The sequence below is a fragment of the Alosa pseudoharengus genome, unplaced genomic scaffold, assembly GCF_046254945.1.
Source record: "Alosa pseudoharengus isolate Yale_2024_CS ecotype anadromous, Long Island Sound unplaced genomic scaffold, YU_APseudo_1.1 YU_APseudo_1.1_scf_17, whole genome shotgun sequence".
NCBI classification, from domain to species: domain Eukaryota; kingdom Metazoa; phylum Chordata; class Actinopteri; order Clupeiformes; family Clupeidae; genus Alosa; species Alosa pseudoharengus.
This window is the reverse complement of record NW_027468640.1, coordinates 37729416-37746753: the sequence shown is the minus strand read 5'-3', so window position 1 is coordinate 37746753 and position 17338 is coordinate 37729416. Positions and strand designations below refer to the sequence as shown.

Genomic DNA, 17338 nt, shown 5'->3' with positions numbered 1-17338 from the left:
CAGACATCCCCATTCTTCAAGGACATTGCCCGTTTTTGGTAGCCTGTCCTTAGTCAAAATGCAAACCAGAACGGTTCCCCCCTATCTATAGGTAATACAATTTCTATTTTAATGATGTTGACCACCAAATTGGAAATGTTTTCCAAGAAATGTCCCTGATTTTCATCTTAGAAATCAGGTCACCTGAGCCTGCTCACAATATGCATCAGGGACAACGGATGAAAACTAGCACTCACAAGCTAACTCTGGCTTATGAACAGCTTTTTATCTGTCAATTAATGATCATTGTCCCTATTAAATAAATAAACAAACAGATAAATAAATAAAAATACCGAGATATTTCTACACATACATTACATACAGGCATGGTCTTTGGTTATTCTTTATTGACACAAAAAGCAGCAAAATGAGAATATTTATACATGTATAGGGAACACTGCAATTGTTGTTTTGTACAAAAATAATAAACTATGCGGTAAATTCAGCATTTGTATAATATTCCCTTTTAATATGTAAAAGTCTATCACAGTCTCCTTATGCTTTCACAAATTATACAATAAAAACATGTAACAGGTTGGAATATCGTCTATTCTACCCCTGAACAAGCTCAACTCTTAAAGCATAAGGAGTTTGAGTTCTGCCCACTGAGCAATATCTGTCCTTTTCCCTGGTCCAACATAAACAGCTTTGTACGTCCACTCAAATTGTTGTCTTCACAACAGTGATGAAATACAACATGTAGGCAATGCATGTGGAAAGCATCAGAATGTTGTTCTGTGTGATTATCTCCTCATATGCCCAGATGTGTATTGCAGTGCAGGTCCACTGCCGCTAGAGATGGGATCTTTGTCTCTCGCTTCTGATCCTTCTCTTTAGTCCACTTGTGTTTTCCTGTGACACCAACACACACATGCCAGATTTGATTTACATTTCAAAATAAAACAAAACCACTGACCATTTAATTCTCTCTCTCTCGCACGTGCACGCACACACACACACACACACACACACACACACTTACTATATCCTCCACCATTATACACACACACACACACACACACACACACACACACACACACACACACACACACACACACACACACACACACACACACACACACACACACACACACACACACACACACACACACACACACACACACACACACACACACACACACACACACACACACACACACACACACACACACACACACACACACACACACACACACACACACACACCCTCTGTTCCTCTGAGCTCTGGCAGCAGTGTGTTCTTGAGTTCCGGGAGTCGGATATCTTCCCGATGTGTGTGTGTGTCCCTTCTCTTCATCACGGTCCCAACTGACCGCTCACACACCAAACTTCTCTCACTGGGTATCTGAAGAGAACCCAAACACACAGACAAACACCGACACACACACACATACACACATGGATTTTCTTGATTACAACAATGCTAAATACTACCAAAACAGTGATGAGTAAATCATGAACACATTATTCTTGTATTAACATTTGCAAAAGCCACACACCACTTACCACACACCTTAACCTGTAGTGCACCTCAGAGAATGTGTCAGTGACTATGGAAAAGTTACTGTGGGAAGATTTCTGACGTGCTCTAAATATCATACCTCATACCAGTTGAAGCAGGGATAAATAACCCATTTTTACACAAACACACACCTGTACGGCAAGGTGGCTGGACACAGACTGCTGTGAGATTCGGTTGAGGATGTGGACATGTTTCTTAGTCTTGTCAAAGGACCTTAACAAACAAACAAACAAACAAACAAACAAACACACAAACACACACACACTTAATTCAGTCCACATTTCATATGCATTGAAAAAATAGGTAGAATATAGTGCATTTTGGGAAATGCAATACTTAAGTGGCCCTGGCATGGTCAGGGGGTTCTGGGTAATGGGAGGGATGGGTCTTGAGGAGGAGGAGGGGGGCTCCTGGCTGGTGAGGGGGCAGGACTCTGGCTCATCCTCATTGGGTTTCACATGTGCCATGGCTTTAGAAGGGGGGTCTTTAGGGGCAGGGGCCTATGAAAAGAAAGACATTACAACTCTGTGTGTGGGAGAGAGAGAGAGAGAGAAAGAGAGAGAGAGACACTCTCTCAGACTGTGGACACTACATCCACATTATTTCGTTGAATCAGAAACACATTTGACGTTTTTGCCTCTCATATACACTACACTGGTGTTTTCACAGGCTGTCAGCTCGTATTCATTCAAAACTTTGTGTTTTAATGTGGACACCGAATCCACAAACATCTCAAAACAATGACGTAGAAACTCATGTTCCCTTCCTGACTAGACCTTGTCAGTGAGTGAGTGAGTGAGAAAGAGGGAGGGGGGTCTACAAAGATGAGGACGATTAGGATGGATGAAAGCGTGTATGAGAGTGAGGGAGACAGAGAGAAAAGAGGAAGAGTGGAGGAGGGTGTTAGTGTGGATGTGCCTCACCCTCCCCTCCTCTGGCTCCTGTTTAGCTGCTACGGCTCCTTTAAGCCAGCTATGGCTCTCCTTCACGTCCTCTCTGGAGCTTTGGACTTGATGAAACCTGAATAATAGAGAAAGAGTTGAACTTTGTGTGTGTGTGTGTGTGTGTGTGAGTGTGTGGAGTGAAAGTGTGGGTACCTGACATTAAAGCCATCTTTGGTAAAATACTCATGCTGTTGAAGATCCACACAGCACGGTCTGTTATCAGGGTCAATCTGCAGACATTCCTGACACACACACACACACACACACACACACACACACACACACACACATAAATAACAATGTAACTGGTAAATCTGGTAAAGATTAACATGTGGTGAGTGTGCCTTTGTGCTCAACCATGTGTACAAATGCATGCTTGCTTGCTTGCTTGCTTGCTTGCTTGCATAGCGTAGTGTGTATCTTTTGGTTGGTTGATTAGTTGGTTGTGTGTATACACGTGTGCACGTGTGTGTATGTCTAAGAGAGAGAGAGAGAGCGAGAGAGAAAGAAAGAGAGTGTGTTTTCTACCTTGGCAAAGCTGGCAGCAGATTGTGTGAGTGTCGGGAAGCGCATGTTGAGTGTGTGAGTGTTTGAATGCAGGTTCTCAGGAAGACTGACTCCAGAGAACAGTGGGTTTCTATAGAACATCTCCTGGTGCCGTGGTGTGAGACTACCTGCGCACAAGGACAGACAAACAAACACACACACACACACACACACACACACACACACACACACATACACACACACCAAACATTCCTAATGGTCACACACAGATTAAGCAGCACCCTTAATGGCATAGGGTAGAGTTTTCCCATGATCACTCCAATGGGCTGTTGGACAATAGTTTGAGGAAATTGATGGCTGCTGTTGGACAATAGTTTGAGGAAATTGATGGCTATCAATGAAGGATAACATTGTGAAGAAAAAGGTCTGAATATGAGAGTGTCTGGTCACAGTCTTGTTGGAAGGGGATAATAGAAGAACATCCACTTAGCGTCCACTCAATACGGACAACTCTGAGTGCAACCGTACAATAGATTTGCCAGGGGAGGAACTTAACTGAATGTGTGTGTGTGTGTGTTTGCTTGTGTGTCTTACCGATGCATCTGATGATGTGGTAGAGCTGGTCAATGTCGGAGTCACCAGGAAACAGAGGTTCCCCACTCAGCATCTCCATAAACAAACACCCAACAGCCCAGATATCCACAGCCCTACACACACACACACTGTTAATCTCTCACACATACACACACACACACACCATATCTCAGATATCCACAACTGTACACGCACAGATGGACACAATTGCATAAAATGACCAAAACAGATATCTACAATCTAAACTGTTCCGATATCTACACCCTTACTCTGACACTCTCTCTCACACAGACAGAGCTGATCACACATAGCAGAGCCAAGTTGCCCATACTCCAGCATGCATTATGCTCAAGCAAAACCCCACTCTGCGGGACGGGACTACCTACTTGCCGTATTTGGGGTCCCCCACGAGTAGCTCAGGCGCTCTGTACCAGCGCGTTGCCACGTAGTCTGTGTAAGCCTCCCCCGGCAACGCCAGTGTCCGTGCAAAGCCGAAATCACACAACTTGACCACGCCCTGCTGTGACACCAGAACATTCTCCGGCTTCACGTCCCTGTGGATGATCTACACACATACCACACCATCAATGACATATATAGTGTAGGGATGATCTACACACATACCACACCATCAATGACATATATACTGTAGGGATGATCTACACACATACCACACCATCAATGACATATATACTGTAGGGTGGGACTAGAAAAGGATGCTTCAGTTTGCCTTGTCACTAGAACAGTATTGATCAAGTTTGGCAGGTGAGTGTGTGTGTGTTGTATGCAAGGGGTTTGCTATCTAAAAGTGTGTGTTTACAAACTGTTGAGCAGATCAGGACACTGAATGTGTTAAAGAGTAAAGACCTGTTTGGAATGAAGCGTAAGCATTGGCACTGTCTGGTTCAGGTTTGTTAAGAGTGTGCAAATAAGACACAAAGAATGTGTTGGTGTTGTTGCCTGTGTGGTGAAAAGCATGCCTCCACAACTAGATTCTGCGCAATTGTGCGGTTTCCCCAGCCTATTGTCTGGCCAAACCAATGAAATACAGCACAAAGCGGTGCCAAGCCGTCATCTGAACATGCCTAATAGGATTAAAATATTCATCACTTTTGGAAAAGAGATATGGGGGTGTTTGTGTGTGAATGTGTAGGCCTACGTGTGTGGGTGTGTGTGTCACATAATTGCTGGAGTCAACGCTGAATGGTGTGAGCTCATCAGCAGGATCACCTTTCACCACCACAAACACAGACAGACAGACCCACACTTAACCCTTAAGAACGCAGGTTCATGTAGCCTACTCCACTGGGTGAGTTTTCTGGGGCTGCGTCACTATCGCCCCCCCCCCCACATGTTTTAAATGCACCTGATTACTTAAATGAAGTTGCGATGACAAGGGGATAAAATTGTCGCGAGGATAATACATGCACAATCAGGGCTAAGTATAGGATATAATTCTCACAAGGAAACACTCTGGACACTGGATTGATAAAAGGGCCTGCTGTGGTAGATAGCCTATGGATCTGTCAAACATAACACAAGGCCTAATAACAGCACACACAATTACTGATAGACATGACTAAACACAGACATAGAGAGCACATTTGTGCAAAAAAACTCACTCGCTCTCTCTCACACACACACACACAATAGCTATAACGCGCGCGCATATGGTGGCTATTCGGACTTCACACACACACATTGTGCTGGTGACAGTAGCTGAGAGCCCTCAGGATCTGGTACAGATAGGCCCGGCATCGGTTCTTCTCCAGCCCAGAGGAGTGGAACTGGAGCTCATCCAGCAGGTTCCGGTCCACAAACTCGAACACCAGGTACCAGCGGCGTCTCCGCTTGCACACCTCCAGCAAGCTGACCAAGTTCTCATGCCGCAGTTGCTGCCACACACAAAGCATCAGTGTTTAGTGATGGGTGTAGGCTAGCCAATTTTAAGTTAACAGTAAAAACATACTGCTTTAAGTAAATATATACGGGAATAGGTGGGTTCAGGCATTTTGTCGGAGGGTTAACTTTACGCACAACCCTAAAGAAAATCTTACTTTCAGCATCTTTATCTCGCGGAGTGCGATTTTCTTCACGCTTTTGTCATCCTCACTCTCCAAAAACTTCTTCACAGCCACAATCTTTCCGGTCTCGCGGTTGCGGCACTTCATCACCATTCCGTAACTGCCCTCTCCGACAAGCCCCAAATTCTCATATTTTTCCATCAAGTGTGAGCTGGTGCTGCGCTTCACCTGCGCGATACAGCGATGTCTTTGTTGTGTAATTGTAGCCAGCCTTAATAATGAAGCGTCTCAAACCCACCCACAGACGGCGGCTTCATTTTACCAGGACTCTGGGAGTCAGTTATATAACACTAAAGTTAAACCATTAAACATTTGCTAAAGCTCTGCTAATGATTGTTGGCCGGGGCATTGCGCCCCCACCCCACTTTCTTACCGGTTTTAAAAATGCTTTTCCAAGTTACATCCCACGGGGATTCACGCCAGTTCGTCAGGCGACAAAGATGTCCCCTGGAGGGAAAAAAAAGTCACTCGTCACGCTAGTGTTTTCGCACCTACTTGCATCTGCGGGTTGATCAACGAGAAGGATCAGCTGTCAGCGCAGGTTAACCATAGCAACGGGCCTCCTGCTTGATACACAAAGGGAGATCCGCTGAAAAGATGTTAATGCCCCAAGTAGTCTGGATACAGGTGCCAAGATAAAATTAATTTGAAGAACCAACATCCACGTAGCCTCATCAATTTATCAATTCAATCCAGAAGGTGGACTGAGGGATTCTTGGTGGCTGGTAGATGAAACCTCAACTTGTGTTCATAGAAACTATTGGAGTATTGCATTCTTCTGAAATGGCCTACATCAGTTAACTATTAAATAAAAAGTGACCTAGTGAAGGTCACGTCAGTCAATATCTAAGGGGGTGTGTACTGAAGCAGAACTGGCCATTACATGGATGAGAAATTAACTATTCTAGCCTCTATGCATCTTACACATTCAAGCCATAATATTCAAGGACAACTATTATCAAGTAAAATGAATGCTGGATATAATTCCAAACCATTACTTCTAAGCTCATGTAGGTTAGTAGTACAGCCATCAACACCAACCCCCTTCAATGGACAGCTGTATTGTGCATTAGAGGAACAGCTTTTAAAAAAAAAAAGATGTCCGCATGTGCAGTTTCTCAGTAGTTTCGTTTTTATTGAAAGTTGACACGCTCACACATACACATACACACAGTTGGGATTGGTCGCGCGGGAGCCGGAAGCAGTGCGACACCCCAGCGGATAAGAGGTGCAGGGCTCTGCAGATCACCTACATTTTTTACCTTTCTGTAGAAAAGAGCGGAACATTCAATCACGAGCGGGAACTGTAAGGTCTCACAGAACATACGCACGCACGCACACACACACACACAAACTGAAACGGTCGCACACACACACACACACTCACACACACACACACACACACGTGCACACTAAAAGCCTTCCTTTCACCACAACAAAAACAAAAAGCTCAACCTGCTTACAAGAACAACCCAACGACAACCACACACAAACAAACGTGCATGCGTACAAGAATACCAGCATTGATCTTTTTGAACCATTCACACAGCTGCGGTGTCACCCATCTCACAGCACACAGACAGGGAGAAAGAAACGAAAAAAGAGGCGGCGGAGAGAGAGAGAGAGAGAAAACAGTTATAAGGCACCATCTCGCGTTATTATTAACTACCAAAATAAATTAATCGAGTGTGAGCGTTGATTTGCGTCCGTCGCGTGCGAGCTTTCCCGGTTGACCAATCCAGAAACCCCTCCCACCTCCGAGTGACATCACCAGTTCTGTTTGTTCCTCAGAAATAAAAAAAGAAAACAGAAGAAAAAAAAACAAGAAAAAAAAAAAGGCTTTTCCTCAGGTTCTCTTGTTCTGCACCAGCAGTTAGGCAGTCCAGGGACATTCCAGAAAGAGAAAGAAAGAAAGAAAGAGGGTAAAGAGAGAAAGAAAGAGCGCTGTGAACGTTGGGATATTTTGTCGCTTTTTTCCCCCATTCCGTCAAACACCATGGGTCAAGCTAGCTCTGGCCATTCAGCGCCTCTGACCGGCGAATCTGCTTTCTCCGCCCTGGCCGCCACCCCTGCCGGAGCCAATCCCTCCGCGGGAGGAAGGCGGGCCGCGGCCCATGCCGTTGCCCATTGGCCCCCGGGCTCCCCCGCCGCGCCGCATGTCTCCTCCCGCGCCGCTGCCTCGGGTCTCCCTCTCCCGCAGAGCGCGAGTCTTCTTCTCCTCCACGTTCAGACGCACGTCCCCTCGAAACATCACAGGCTGGACAGGAGAGAAGTGGGAGAGGAGCTATGTTTCAACTGGCCATCCACCACAAAGCTGCTTGGCATAGTTACACACATTACACAAGTGTAGTGGTCTCTTCACCTTTTGGTGAGCAAGGTTCAATATGCCTGACAAAATGTAATGGAAATGGAAAACTGCTGTGTGTGTGTGTGTGAGAGAGAGAGAGAGAGAGAGAGAGAGAGAGAGAGAGATTCCCACCTTGGCTACCAGGATCTTTTGCACAGGCTCAGAGTCATCAAATACGACGAAGCCAAAGTTGGGCAGTTTCCCGCCAACACCCTTGGTGTTGATGCGCATCTCAACCACGTTTCCAAAAGCTGCACACAGATAGTACACAAAGACTGTCTACAACCACATATTATAGTATATGTTTATAATTTTGAAATGTGGAGCCCCTGTAGCTCAAGAGGGGTTGTCAAAAGAACCACAACCTTCTAAATGGCATCTATTACTATATGTACACACCACCACCGAGTTGAAGTTATTCATTTTCAATGGAAGCTGGCTTCTCTCGGCGGTGCGGTGAGAAGCTGCAAATCCGTTTTGAGTGACCAGAGCATCAAAGTAGAGAGTTGAAACTTGGTCAACATTATGCTAATGAGCTATGACTCGGTTCAGCAGCACACGACCGGCAACCAATTCAAAATGAGGTGTAGACAGTTGAGATCAAAACCAATGTGAACTTTTCTTGTGAACAGTTCCTACGAAACATTGTTTCATTTAGTGTTTGTAATAACGAGTATGAGGCCAAGTTAGTGTTTTTAGTCTATAGGCTGAATAACGTTACATGAGTAAGTTATGAATAGTAGCAATATACAGGCTATTCATGGGTTTCATCAGGTGCCCTGCCACAGGTGTATAAAATCAGGCACCTATTTTATGAATGATGAAACCCATGAGTACTATCCGAGTTAAGTCAGACACTGTCAACGACAATCATTCAAAGCTCAATTTGTATTGCTTCTTGATAAAGTAATGTTTAATATTAGAGATGCACCGATTGCAATTTTTTGGGCCGATTCCAATTTTTCATAGAGTTTGACCTGCCGATACCGATTTTAGCCGATTCCATTTCTTCTAACCATTTTACAGCACACACAAATAGTTATTTTCTATCTTTTCTTTAATATAACATGTTATGTTTTTTTCTTCTCACATCCAATACCCAACTAAAGATATAAGAACAATTTTCATGATACACTTGAACATCCTAATATGTAACATATTTTCATATGCATTGATGAATTTATAGGAGGGCGAGGGAAATGTGGGAGTAGTAGGCTATCAGCAAACACTGGGGAGAAGTAGTGCTATTAGCAATTAGGTGCTCCACCATATACGAAAACAGCGCACGTCTGTTTTGCGGTGAAAAACTTAAATCCAAATTCCGGTTAAATGCATCAATTAGGCTATAGAAACTTTCAGAGACAGCTGATTCAGTATTCAGAGCATCAGTTTTCTTCATTGTAGGCTACTATGTCAAAAGCAACTTTAACTTTTGTTTGCCTTTCTAATAGGCTATCGTTTGTTCACCTTCACGACATCCACTTCTCAATCTGCTAGACTAGAGTATTTTAAGGCATAGCCCTAGTCTACGTGCAGTAAATAGTTTGAGTATTTTTTTTTAAGTGGACTAGAACTAGGGCTACTGTATGTCACTGCTTGTTGGCATCTTATTATCATGTAGCCTATGATCGCTAAACTTTGATTCTTTTTAATGTCACAATCTGTTATCTCCGTTCAGCTGCGCTTGTGGTTCAGCCGTGGGCACGCAATTAGCAGCAGAGACGGGCGGTGATGAGCGATGTTTACGTAGCCTAATGAAGTGACAGATTAGTACATTTCACACAATATGGCAAAGCACAGCATTCGCTGCAAAGAAAACTCAGTAGCCTATTAGAAATTTCTTTGTAGCCCTACGTCCAGCCCTGAGTGTTGGCCTGGTTGCTAGCTTCTTCAAACTTTGCAAACTCAGCTGGGTATTTTTACAATTGTGGCGCGCGAGTGCATTTGACCGGCATAAAACCGATCACGTGAAAATCGGCCAATTCCGGTCACCAGCCGATCTATCGGTGTATCTCTATTTAATATCAAATGAAGTTAATTTGTGTAGGGATACGTTATCCCAGCGATTGTTTTAAAAAGTTAACAACTGCGGTCATCTGGAATACCTCATGGGGTTCAAGCGGCCAAAACAGGGCTGCGAGAGCGTATTTTGCAGCTCAACTCGGTCGCGGTGTGTACATACAGTTACAGAGCGTTGAACTTCTTGAATTTCCCCTGGGGATCAATAAAGTGTCTGTCCCAGAAAGGTTCTGGCTTTGCCCTTAAAACTCAGAAGGGGTTAAAACAAGGCCACTCACTCATGAAGAAGTCCTTGAGCTCTCCCTCGTCGATGTCGTGTGGCAGGTTGCCCACAAACAGCTGATGGGAGTCTGGGTAGCGCACAGTCCTGCGCACCTCCTGGTCACCTGACTCTCCATCCCCACGCCCTACACACACACACATACATACACACTGTCTGTCACATATCTGGAGTTATACAATATATACACAGTTTCATATGTAAACATGGCTTAAAGACATTAAAATGTCTGTGCCTTAAGACATCAGATACATCTGTTTCAAAACAAGTTGTTACATATAATTATCCATTTTCAAATCTTAAACAGCCAGAATTCAGGCACAGTGCCTGACAACTTTAAGCCCTGTGTGAAAGATTTAAACAGGACCCTTACATCTGGATGTGTGTATGCACACGCGCACACACAAACATGGGTTACATATGAGGAAGTTCATACCTTTGAAACTGAAGTAGGGTTTCCCACTGGATTCTGAGGCTGCACCCTCTACAAACAGACACACATCAACATTAAATGTACTACATCCGGCACAATATTAGACATTCTTTGGCCACTGAGGACGAGGGGAGTTTCTTATGCTACTCATAATTACCCTCCAAATGAATTGTTACCAACCCCACCCTTCTTCAGAGGATATTTCTTTTTTAAACACATTGCATACTTCACACGTGTTATATCAATGTCCTTGAACACAGAGAACCAAGAAACAGCTGAACATGACAACCTGGTCAAACAAACGCCTTTTACTGGCCATTAGCGCTGCGCAGGACTGTAGTCTCGCAGTATGAGCGGCAGCAATACCAACTGCTTAGTAACAGTGGCCCATAAAAGGTGCCTAGGGTAATGCAGCGTGATGTGGGTGCCAAGCGCCATGCTGGACTGTCAAAACTAGGGGTGGAACGCTTCAGAAACGTTTTTGGGCCACGGTACGGTTTGGTAGGAGGCATAATGTTCTGTTTAGCAATGCACAGTGTACCATGACAATGTACTGTGTCCCTTGTGTAAACCCAGCAGTGCTGTCTGAGGGATGTGGATGCTGCTCTGTGTGTGTGTGTGTGTGTGTGTGGGAGGGGTTTCGTCCGCTCACCTGGGCGGTTTCCTCTTGGGGCGAAGCCCGGCCTCTCACGAGCCCGCTGGTCTCTAGGCAACGCCGCCTGGGCATCTGCCTTCACCTCCACCCTGGGCTGCAAGGACAACAAAAGAGTCTCAAAACAAGGAGTTTGTAACTGTCCCCATTTTCAAGTGTCTTCCCAGACAAATCCATAGGCATTTCGCCTGAGGAGCTCTCACCTGTGGGCTGGAGACTTTGACCACATGGGGAGGTATCCCAGTGGTGTGAAGGCTAGGGGGCAAGTTCTTACTGGTCACCGAAGCCCAGGAAAAAGTCTGAGGAGGACCAATCACAAAGCAGCATTCACCCAGAGTATTCAATAGCAATTAAGAACAACTGCAACTGATAAGGTAATGGTCATAAATTATCTTATTAGATCATACAGACACATCAAGGACATTCATCTTCTCCCCATACCTAATAATTAACGTGTTCATTTCAATTAATTAATTAATGAATTATTACAGACAACAACAAGTAAAAAAAATACATGCTGATTAATCACATTTCGTAGTGACATTTGACCCAGTGCAGTCTGGCTATAGTGACTGAAGGAGGCAGACGAGAAAGCACTGCTTGGTCCAGTGAATGAAAGCTTTTCGTTTAAAAAAAAAGAGAAAAATGCCCAGACCACTCCTGTTGACAGGAGGATCATTCTCTACTATTTCTGCAGTAAGAAATTTCCGTTGCCTACCATTGAAGTTAACTCAAATCTGAAGTTATTGCATCAATGCAAAGCAATTCGGAGGTATTAGTTAGCACACCTCTTGATGCTAATAATGTCAGCCGCCAGCCGTGTCAAAGTTAACTTTGCAAACGTTTACTTAGCCTATCCTATGACCAACTAACAAACTAACAAACCATCTTACTAAAGGGAAAATTATAATAAAAGAGAGAGACGTTTAACTTTTAAGTCTATAATGTTGCTTTGGCTCTGAATTGATTCACTCATCTGCCAAAATTGTTTTTGAAATATGTTCATAGCAAAATGGATGCATGCGATTAATTTAGCCTATTTTTTTTCTAAATCATGTCACAGCCCCACTAATAATTACATTTCCAAGACAAAGTTAAATGAAAGACTGAGAGGCTCCAACCTCCTCTACCTAGCCAACCAGAAAGTTCAACTCACCTTGGGTGGTTCAGGTGTTTGTGGGGGTGGAGACTGAGCAGGTGCAGGAGAGGGGACTTTCTCCTCTGGCTCTTCCGGAACCTTCTCCTCCTCCTCTGGCACCACCTCCTCCACCTGGGGCTCTGCCTCTGGGACAGGCTCAGGGCCCGCCTCCTGATTGGCCTCCGGCTCAGGCTGGACCTCTGGCTCCGCCTCTGCAACCACCTCCTCCTGAGGCTCTTCCACACCATTACTACAATACACACACACACACACACACACACACACACACGTATAGATAAATGGGAAATATACATTTGTGGCATGCATGAATACCCATGTGTACATGTGTGTGTGTAAATACAAAAATATGGCAGTATTAGGAAGAGGCCTATATGAGGCCTCATATCAGGATCATAAAGGCTAAACGCTCAGACTCAAGTGTGTAGTTGGGACATATATGATAGGACTCGTACTTAAACAATATGTGGTTTTTCATGAGTAGACGTGTCTCCAGTGCGTGTGTGTACCTCACAGGGGCATGCTCATAGTAGGCTGCGCTGGAAGGGGTCTCCTGGGGCTCAGGGGAGGTCTGGGTCTCCTGCTGCTCTTCCTCACCCTCCTCATCCTCAGAATCTGCACACACAAGGATACAGAACAGGGTCCAGTTTTATGGTCAGAATCTATCTAATGCTCCACCCTGATTGCAAATGTGACTAACAGGATAATTACAATAATTGTCTGTGTGTGTGTATGTAAGGCTGACTTTAGTCTGTGTGTGTGTGTGTGTGTGTGTGTGTGTGTGTGTGTGTGTGTGTGTGTGCGCGCGCACGTGTATTATATGGGCGCATGGAAGCAAAACAGTACTCACCACCCAGCTCAGCCTCAGAGTCGTTGAAGAGCTCCTCCTCATAGCGGAAGATGTCATTGTGTACATAGAACTTATTTGCTGCAGAGCCCTAAAAAGGAGGAGAAACAGAGTTTGTGGCTTGGTAAATATACACGCTTGGTAAATATATATGCCTGTGATGAATACACTTTTGATATGTCCAGAGTATATGTGCTCTGAAAGCAGCCTTGTATTGATTTATTCCCCACTGGTGCGAGTATGCCTACTAGATCATGCATAAAACTAGAATTGGAAGACAATTAAATGAGCTCACCGGCAGCACATAACCGCTCAGAACATAAACACTTGATGGGAGCTTTAATGTTGGGTGTGTGTTCATTTCTCTAATCAAGGTGTGTATGAGAGTGTGTGTAAGAGAGAGTGCGCCCACACCTCTGGTGCCAGCACAAACGTCTGCATGAACCTTCTCATGGGACGGCCACTGTTGGACAGCTCCCCCATCACCTGGACAACAACCCCATCACCGAGGGTCGCGTGAGCGTCGACGTGACGGATCTTGGTGTGACATTCACTGAATTGCAGCGACATCACTTTCTTATGGATCTCCTATAGGCACAGTCCAGAATTGACAGAATTTTAAAGCAACATGCTTTCTAAACTATATCCAAGGTACTTTCTGGTACATAAAATCCTCAAATACGTTTGGTTCGTATATGTGCACACATGCCATTACCACAGGCCGCCAAGGCTTCAGCCAGTGGTTTTGTGCATTGGGAATCAGATGATCAAATATCACATTGAACACAGCAGGTAAAAAGGTATATGGGTCTGTTTCCTGTACATTGATTAAATCCTATACCAAAAGCTTTTAACAATGAAGAATATTTCCTATGAAATTTTCTTTTAGCCTGTATCTAAACTTCATCCACAAATACTCACAGGTAAGGCTTAATCCATGGACAGGAAACCAGGACCATATGTTGTGTTGGCTGTGTAACACTTTAGTATCCTCTAATAAATGTGTGCCTGTGCCTGTGTCTATAGAAATGACTTACAGCCTGGCCATAGACAGCCTCCTCGGGTTTCCCACTGCTGTCAAGTCCTCCATGCACATAAGAGGAATTCCTGCCATAGAACCTAAGAGAGGAAAACAGCATTATTATGAGCGATTGGACAGACACTAACTGACTGGCACCACTCAGGAGGTCCGATCAAGACATAAATTACAGGTTTCCCTCTCTCACACACACACCTGTGTAGGTAGTCAGGAGCCTTGTTCAAAAGTGTGTAGTACTGCCTCACAAACTCGCGACCTACGAGCAGGGGGCTTGGTTTCTCCATAACCATCTCTTAGGGAGCAGGGAGCTGCACTAAGAGAGAGAGACAGGTAAGTGGCAACAAGGGAACAATGGAGGCACATCACAAATGACGACAGATGAGAGGAGCAAGGCAAAGCAATGCGTTGCTAGTGGCAGTATGCAGATTCAATAAGACCAACGTTATTGTCTAACGTTACACTACAAACAAGCGAACATAAATTGACAAATAACGGGAATGGTAAACAGGATTTAATCCCCTGCGGACATCACCTGACCATACCGTTAAGTTACCCGAGCCACTGCGGTCACTGTTCATAACGTTAACGTTACAGTTGGTATTTATAGTTATCCGACGTTAACAAAATAGTTGATTATAATATAATCAAAGCATATATGGTAAGACAGTGTAGTAAATTGTATATTGGTCACACAAATTATGGAATAGGCGTCGTAAGGATTTATGCGACATGAGTCCAGCAAACATAAAGGCTAGCTAGCTAACTGTTAATTGTCTAGCGCAAGGCAGACAAGCAACACTAGCAAGCTAGCTAGGAACTGCGCAGTGCCATAAAACCCGTCCAACATCAACCAACATTAGTTAATTCTTAGAGGTTTACCGTATTTGGTTAAATGTTCACCGCCCTGAATGTTATGTTAAACCAATTGTCTTTGTTTGCAGGTTCGCTATGGCACAACCACTACACGTTCACAAGGCTGACCCAGTGGTGGATTGGGGAAACTGTCCTAGTCTATACCAATGGCGAAGAGCTGGACTAGCTTACCTAGCAAGGCAGCTAGCCAGCTAACTCACCAAATAAAAGCTCGGGATTTCATGATTGACGTTGACATATACTTGTATAACATCACCTTATACAAAATACTAATTTATAATCAGACGACATCAAGCAAACGACAGGAAAAGAAAGGCTATTTTTGGAAAGGTTTCCAAACGGGACAGTGAGTCAGGCTAGCTACTTGAAGACAAAGCAAAGTGGGGTCTTGCTACCTGGGTTAGCCTTAGCTTTCTGTTGCCGCAGGGCTACTCACCAGGATGAAGTGTGGTTGACCTGACGTTACGGTGCTCTGTGTGGAATCGATTAACAAACCGTATATTGATGCCACCACTCCGGCGAACAAATGGCGTTCGGGACACAGAATTACTCTGGTCTTCACACACCACTTCGGCGTCTCACCCCCTGCTGAGCGAGCAGGGAACCCCAATGCTAAGCCGGGTGTGACGCAAAAGGCATCTTTTTCCCGCCGGGGTCGCGGCAAAATTACGTCACTCTGGAATCAATCTGGAATGTATGCCTACTGGAAAGCTGTTATTTCTGGTGATTAGATAATGAATGACATATATTAAAAAAGAATATTAATTAAATATTAAAAAGGTCAAAACATTTGTGCAGACAGAAATAACATAATGTAGTTTATTTGATAGCCCAGCATTGAAAATGGAATAGGCCAATTTTACAATCACAGCGAAAGCATGAGGGAGGCCTAATGCTAAGATCTCTTTTTCAGACAATGGATAGGCCTACACATTATGAATGCAAATGCCATAGAAGTAGCTCGATTTGCAGAGTGCCTCAAGTTGCTCAATGAGCAATGATTGCTTTGTGTTGGCAACTGGCTGCCACACCTGTGCCAACAATTTATTTGTAAAGAAATTGTTTCAAACATGTGTAACCGGATGAAGTGTGTTAAGACAGCCTACCTAGGTGTCAATCTATACCTACTCCCCTCCAACAGAGGGAATCCGTTGTAGGCTAACCTCCTGTATTTGGTTTTCCACTCAGGTACTATAGGGCGTGGTTGGGACTAGGAAGTAGATAAGAAGCAGTGGGTAGAGTGGCTTAATTGTCAGTCTTAATTGTTTGGTTGGGCCGGTCAGCGCGCGTCAAGTGCTAGCTGGTAAAAGTTAATTTATACTGGAGTCAGAATCCTCGTTTTCCGCATCAAGCACAACTTGTTAAAAGTTGCACGAGAGCAGTTCATTCATACTGGTCTGCGCATAGCCGTTGTTCTCAGCGTCAAGCACAACTTGTTAAAAGTTGGACGAGAGTAGGCTAGTTCAGTCATACTGGTCGGCGCATTGTCTTGTTCTCAGCTGAAAGCAGAGACGTCGTGAGCTCGAGCAGCGAGAGTTTTTCTTTCACACTGGCGAATTGCTGTAAACAGGAACGACACCGAGTGCTCCTAGGTGTAATTGCCGCTTTCCCCTATCGTAATTTTAAGAATTGTACTGTACCTCCAAGACTCATTGTACATTTTGTATATTTGTTTTGTTTGTTTCTTTTCTTTTCTTTTTAAAGGGATGTTTGTTATTTTGAAGGGTTTTAACATCGCACAACACTTGTCCGCAGTCAGCCTCCAACATAGATGTGGTGTGGCTTCACATGTATTACCCAGTGTTGAGCTTGCATGCTTATACAGAGTTTTCCTATTGTGGTTGCAGTGCTAACTGAGATTGAGATGTCTGATACATTGTGTTTTGTGTGGTAGTGAGGCCGTGCTGTTGGTCATTTGTGTGCCCTCGGGCTGTATTGGTTGCCAACCGTCAATATTTTAACCAAACCATTAGCGATAATAAATTGAGATTATTTTTGTATA

The 17338-nt window shown here is 44.3% G+C and overlaps 2 protein-coding genes across 3 annotated transcripts; both read right to left on the bottom strand.

Moving 5' to 3' along the window:
• Window positions 1-428: 428 nt before the first annotated feature.
• On the bottom strand, window positions 429-5831 carry LOC143127120 (cyclin-dependent kinase-like 4). The gene is made up of 12 exons (XM_076288425.1): window positions 5664-5831; window positions 5307-5501; window positions 5168-5185; window positions 3993-4171; window positions 3607-3719; window positions 3034-3179; window positions 2659-2747; window positions 2382-2581; window positions 1898-2045; window positions 1693-1774; window positions 1246-1384; window positions 429-891 (listed from the first exon to the last, which is right to left on the bottom strand). The coding sequence occupies exons 1-12, from the start codon at window positions 5829-5831 to the stop codon at window positions 791-793; spliced, it is 1578 nt and encodes a 525-aa protein (XP_076144540.1). The 3' UTR covers window positions 429-790.
• A 968-nt stretch (window positions 5832-6799) lies between these two features.
• On the bottom strand, window positions 6800-15968 carry g3bp2b (G3BP stress granule assembly factor 2b). 2 transcript variants are annotated; one of them, XM_076289504.1, is made up of 13 exons: window positions 15773-15968; window positions 14659-14776; window positions 14462-14543; window positions 13839-14012; window positions 13428-13515; window positions 13087-13192; window positions 12578-12809; window positions 11625-11720; window positions 11422-11518; window positions 10773-10820; window positions 10335-10463; window positions 8170-8288; window positions 6800-7947 (listed from the first exon to the last, which is right to left on the bottom strand). In XM_076289504.1, the coding sequence occupies exons 2-13, from the start codon at window positions 14751-14753 to the stop codon at window positions 7711-7713; spliced, it is 1503 nt and encodes a 500-aa protein (XP_076145619.1). In that variant the 5' UTR covers window positions 14754-14776; window positions 15773-15968; the 3' UTR covers window positions 6800-7710. The 2 variants fall into 2 exon arrangements, with proteins under 2 accessions (XP_076145619.1, XP_076145620.1); XM_076289505.1 differs by having other exon boundaries at window positions 14659-14771.
• Between the last annotated feature and the right edge of the window lie 1370 nt (window positions 15969-17338).

Bases quoted from the DNA above. Each gene is read 5' to 3' on its own strand.
- LOC143127120 (XM_076288425.1), bottom strand. From the start codon at position 5,831: ATGGAAAAATATGAGAATTTGGGGCTTGTCGGAGAGGGCAGTTACGGA. The intron at 3,720-3,992 runs GTAGGTAGTCCC...GTGTGTGTGTAG, and splicing joins GGGGACCCCAAATACGGCAA to GGCTGTGGATATCTGGGCTG. The intron at 1,385-1,692 runs GTGTGTGTTTGT...GGTTCTCTTCAG, and splicing joins CCAGCCACCTTGCCGTACAG to ATACCCAGTGAGAGAAGTTT.
- g3bp2b (XM_076289504.1), bottom strand. From the start codon at position 14,753: ATGGTTATGGAGAAACCAAGCCCCCTGCTCGTAGGTCGCGAGTTTGTG. The intron at 14,013-14,461 runs GTAAGTCATTTC...CTGTGCCTATAG, and splicing joins AGGCTGTCTATGGCCAGGCT to GAGATCCATAAGAAAGTGAT. The intron at 11,519-11,624 runs GTGAGAGCTCCT...TTGTCCTTGCAG, and splicing joins TCAAAGTCTCCAGCCCACAG to CCCAGGGTGGAGGTGAAGGC.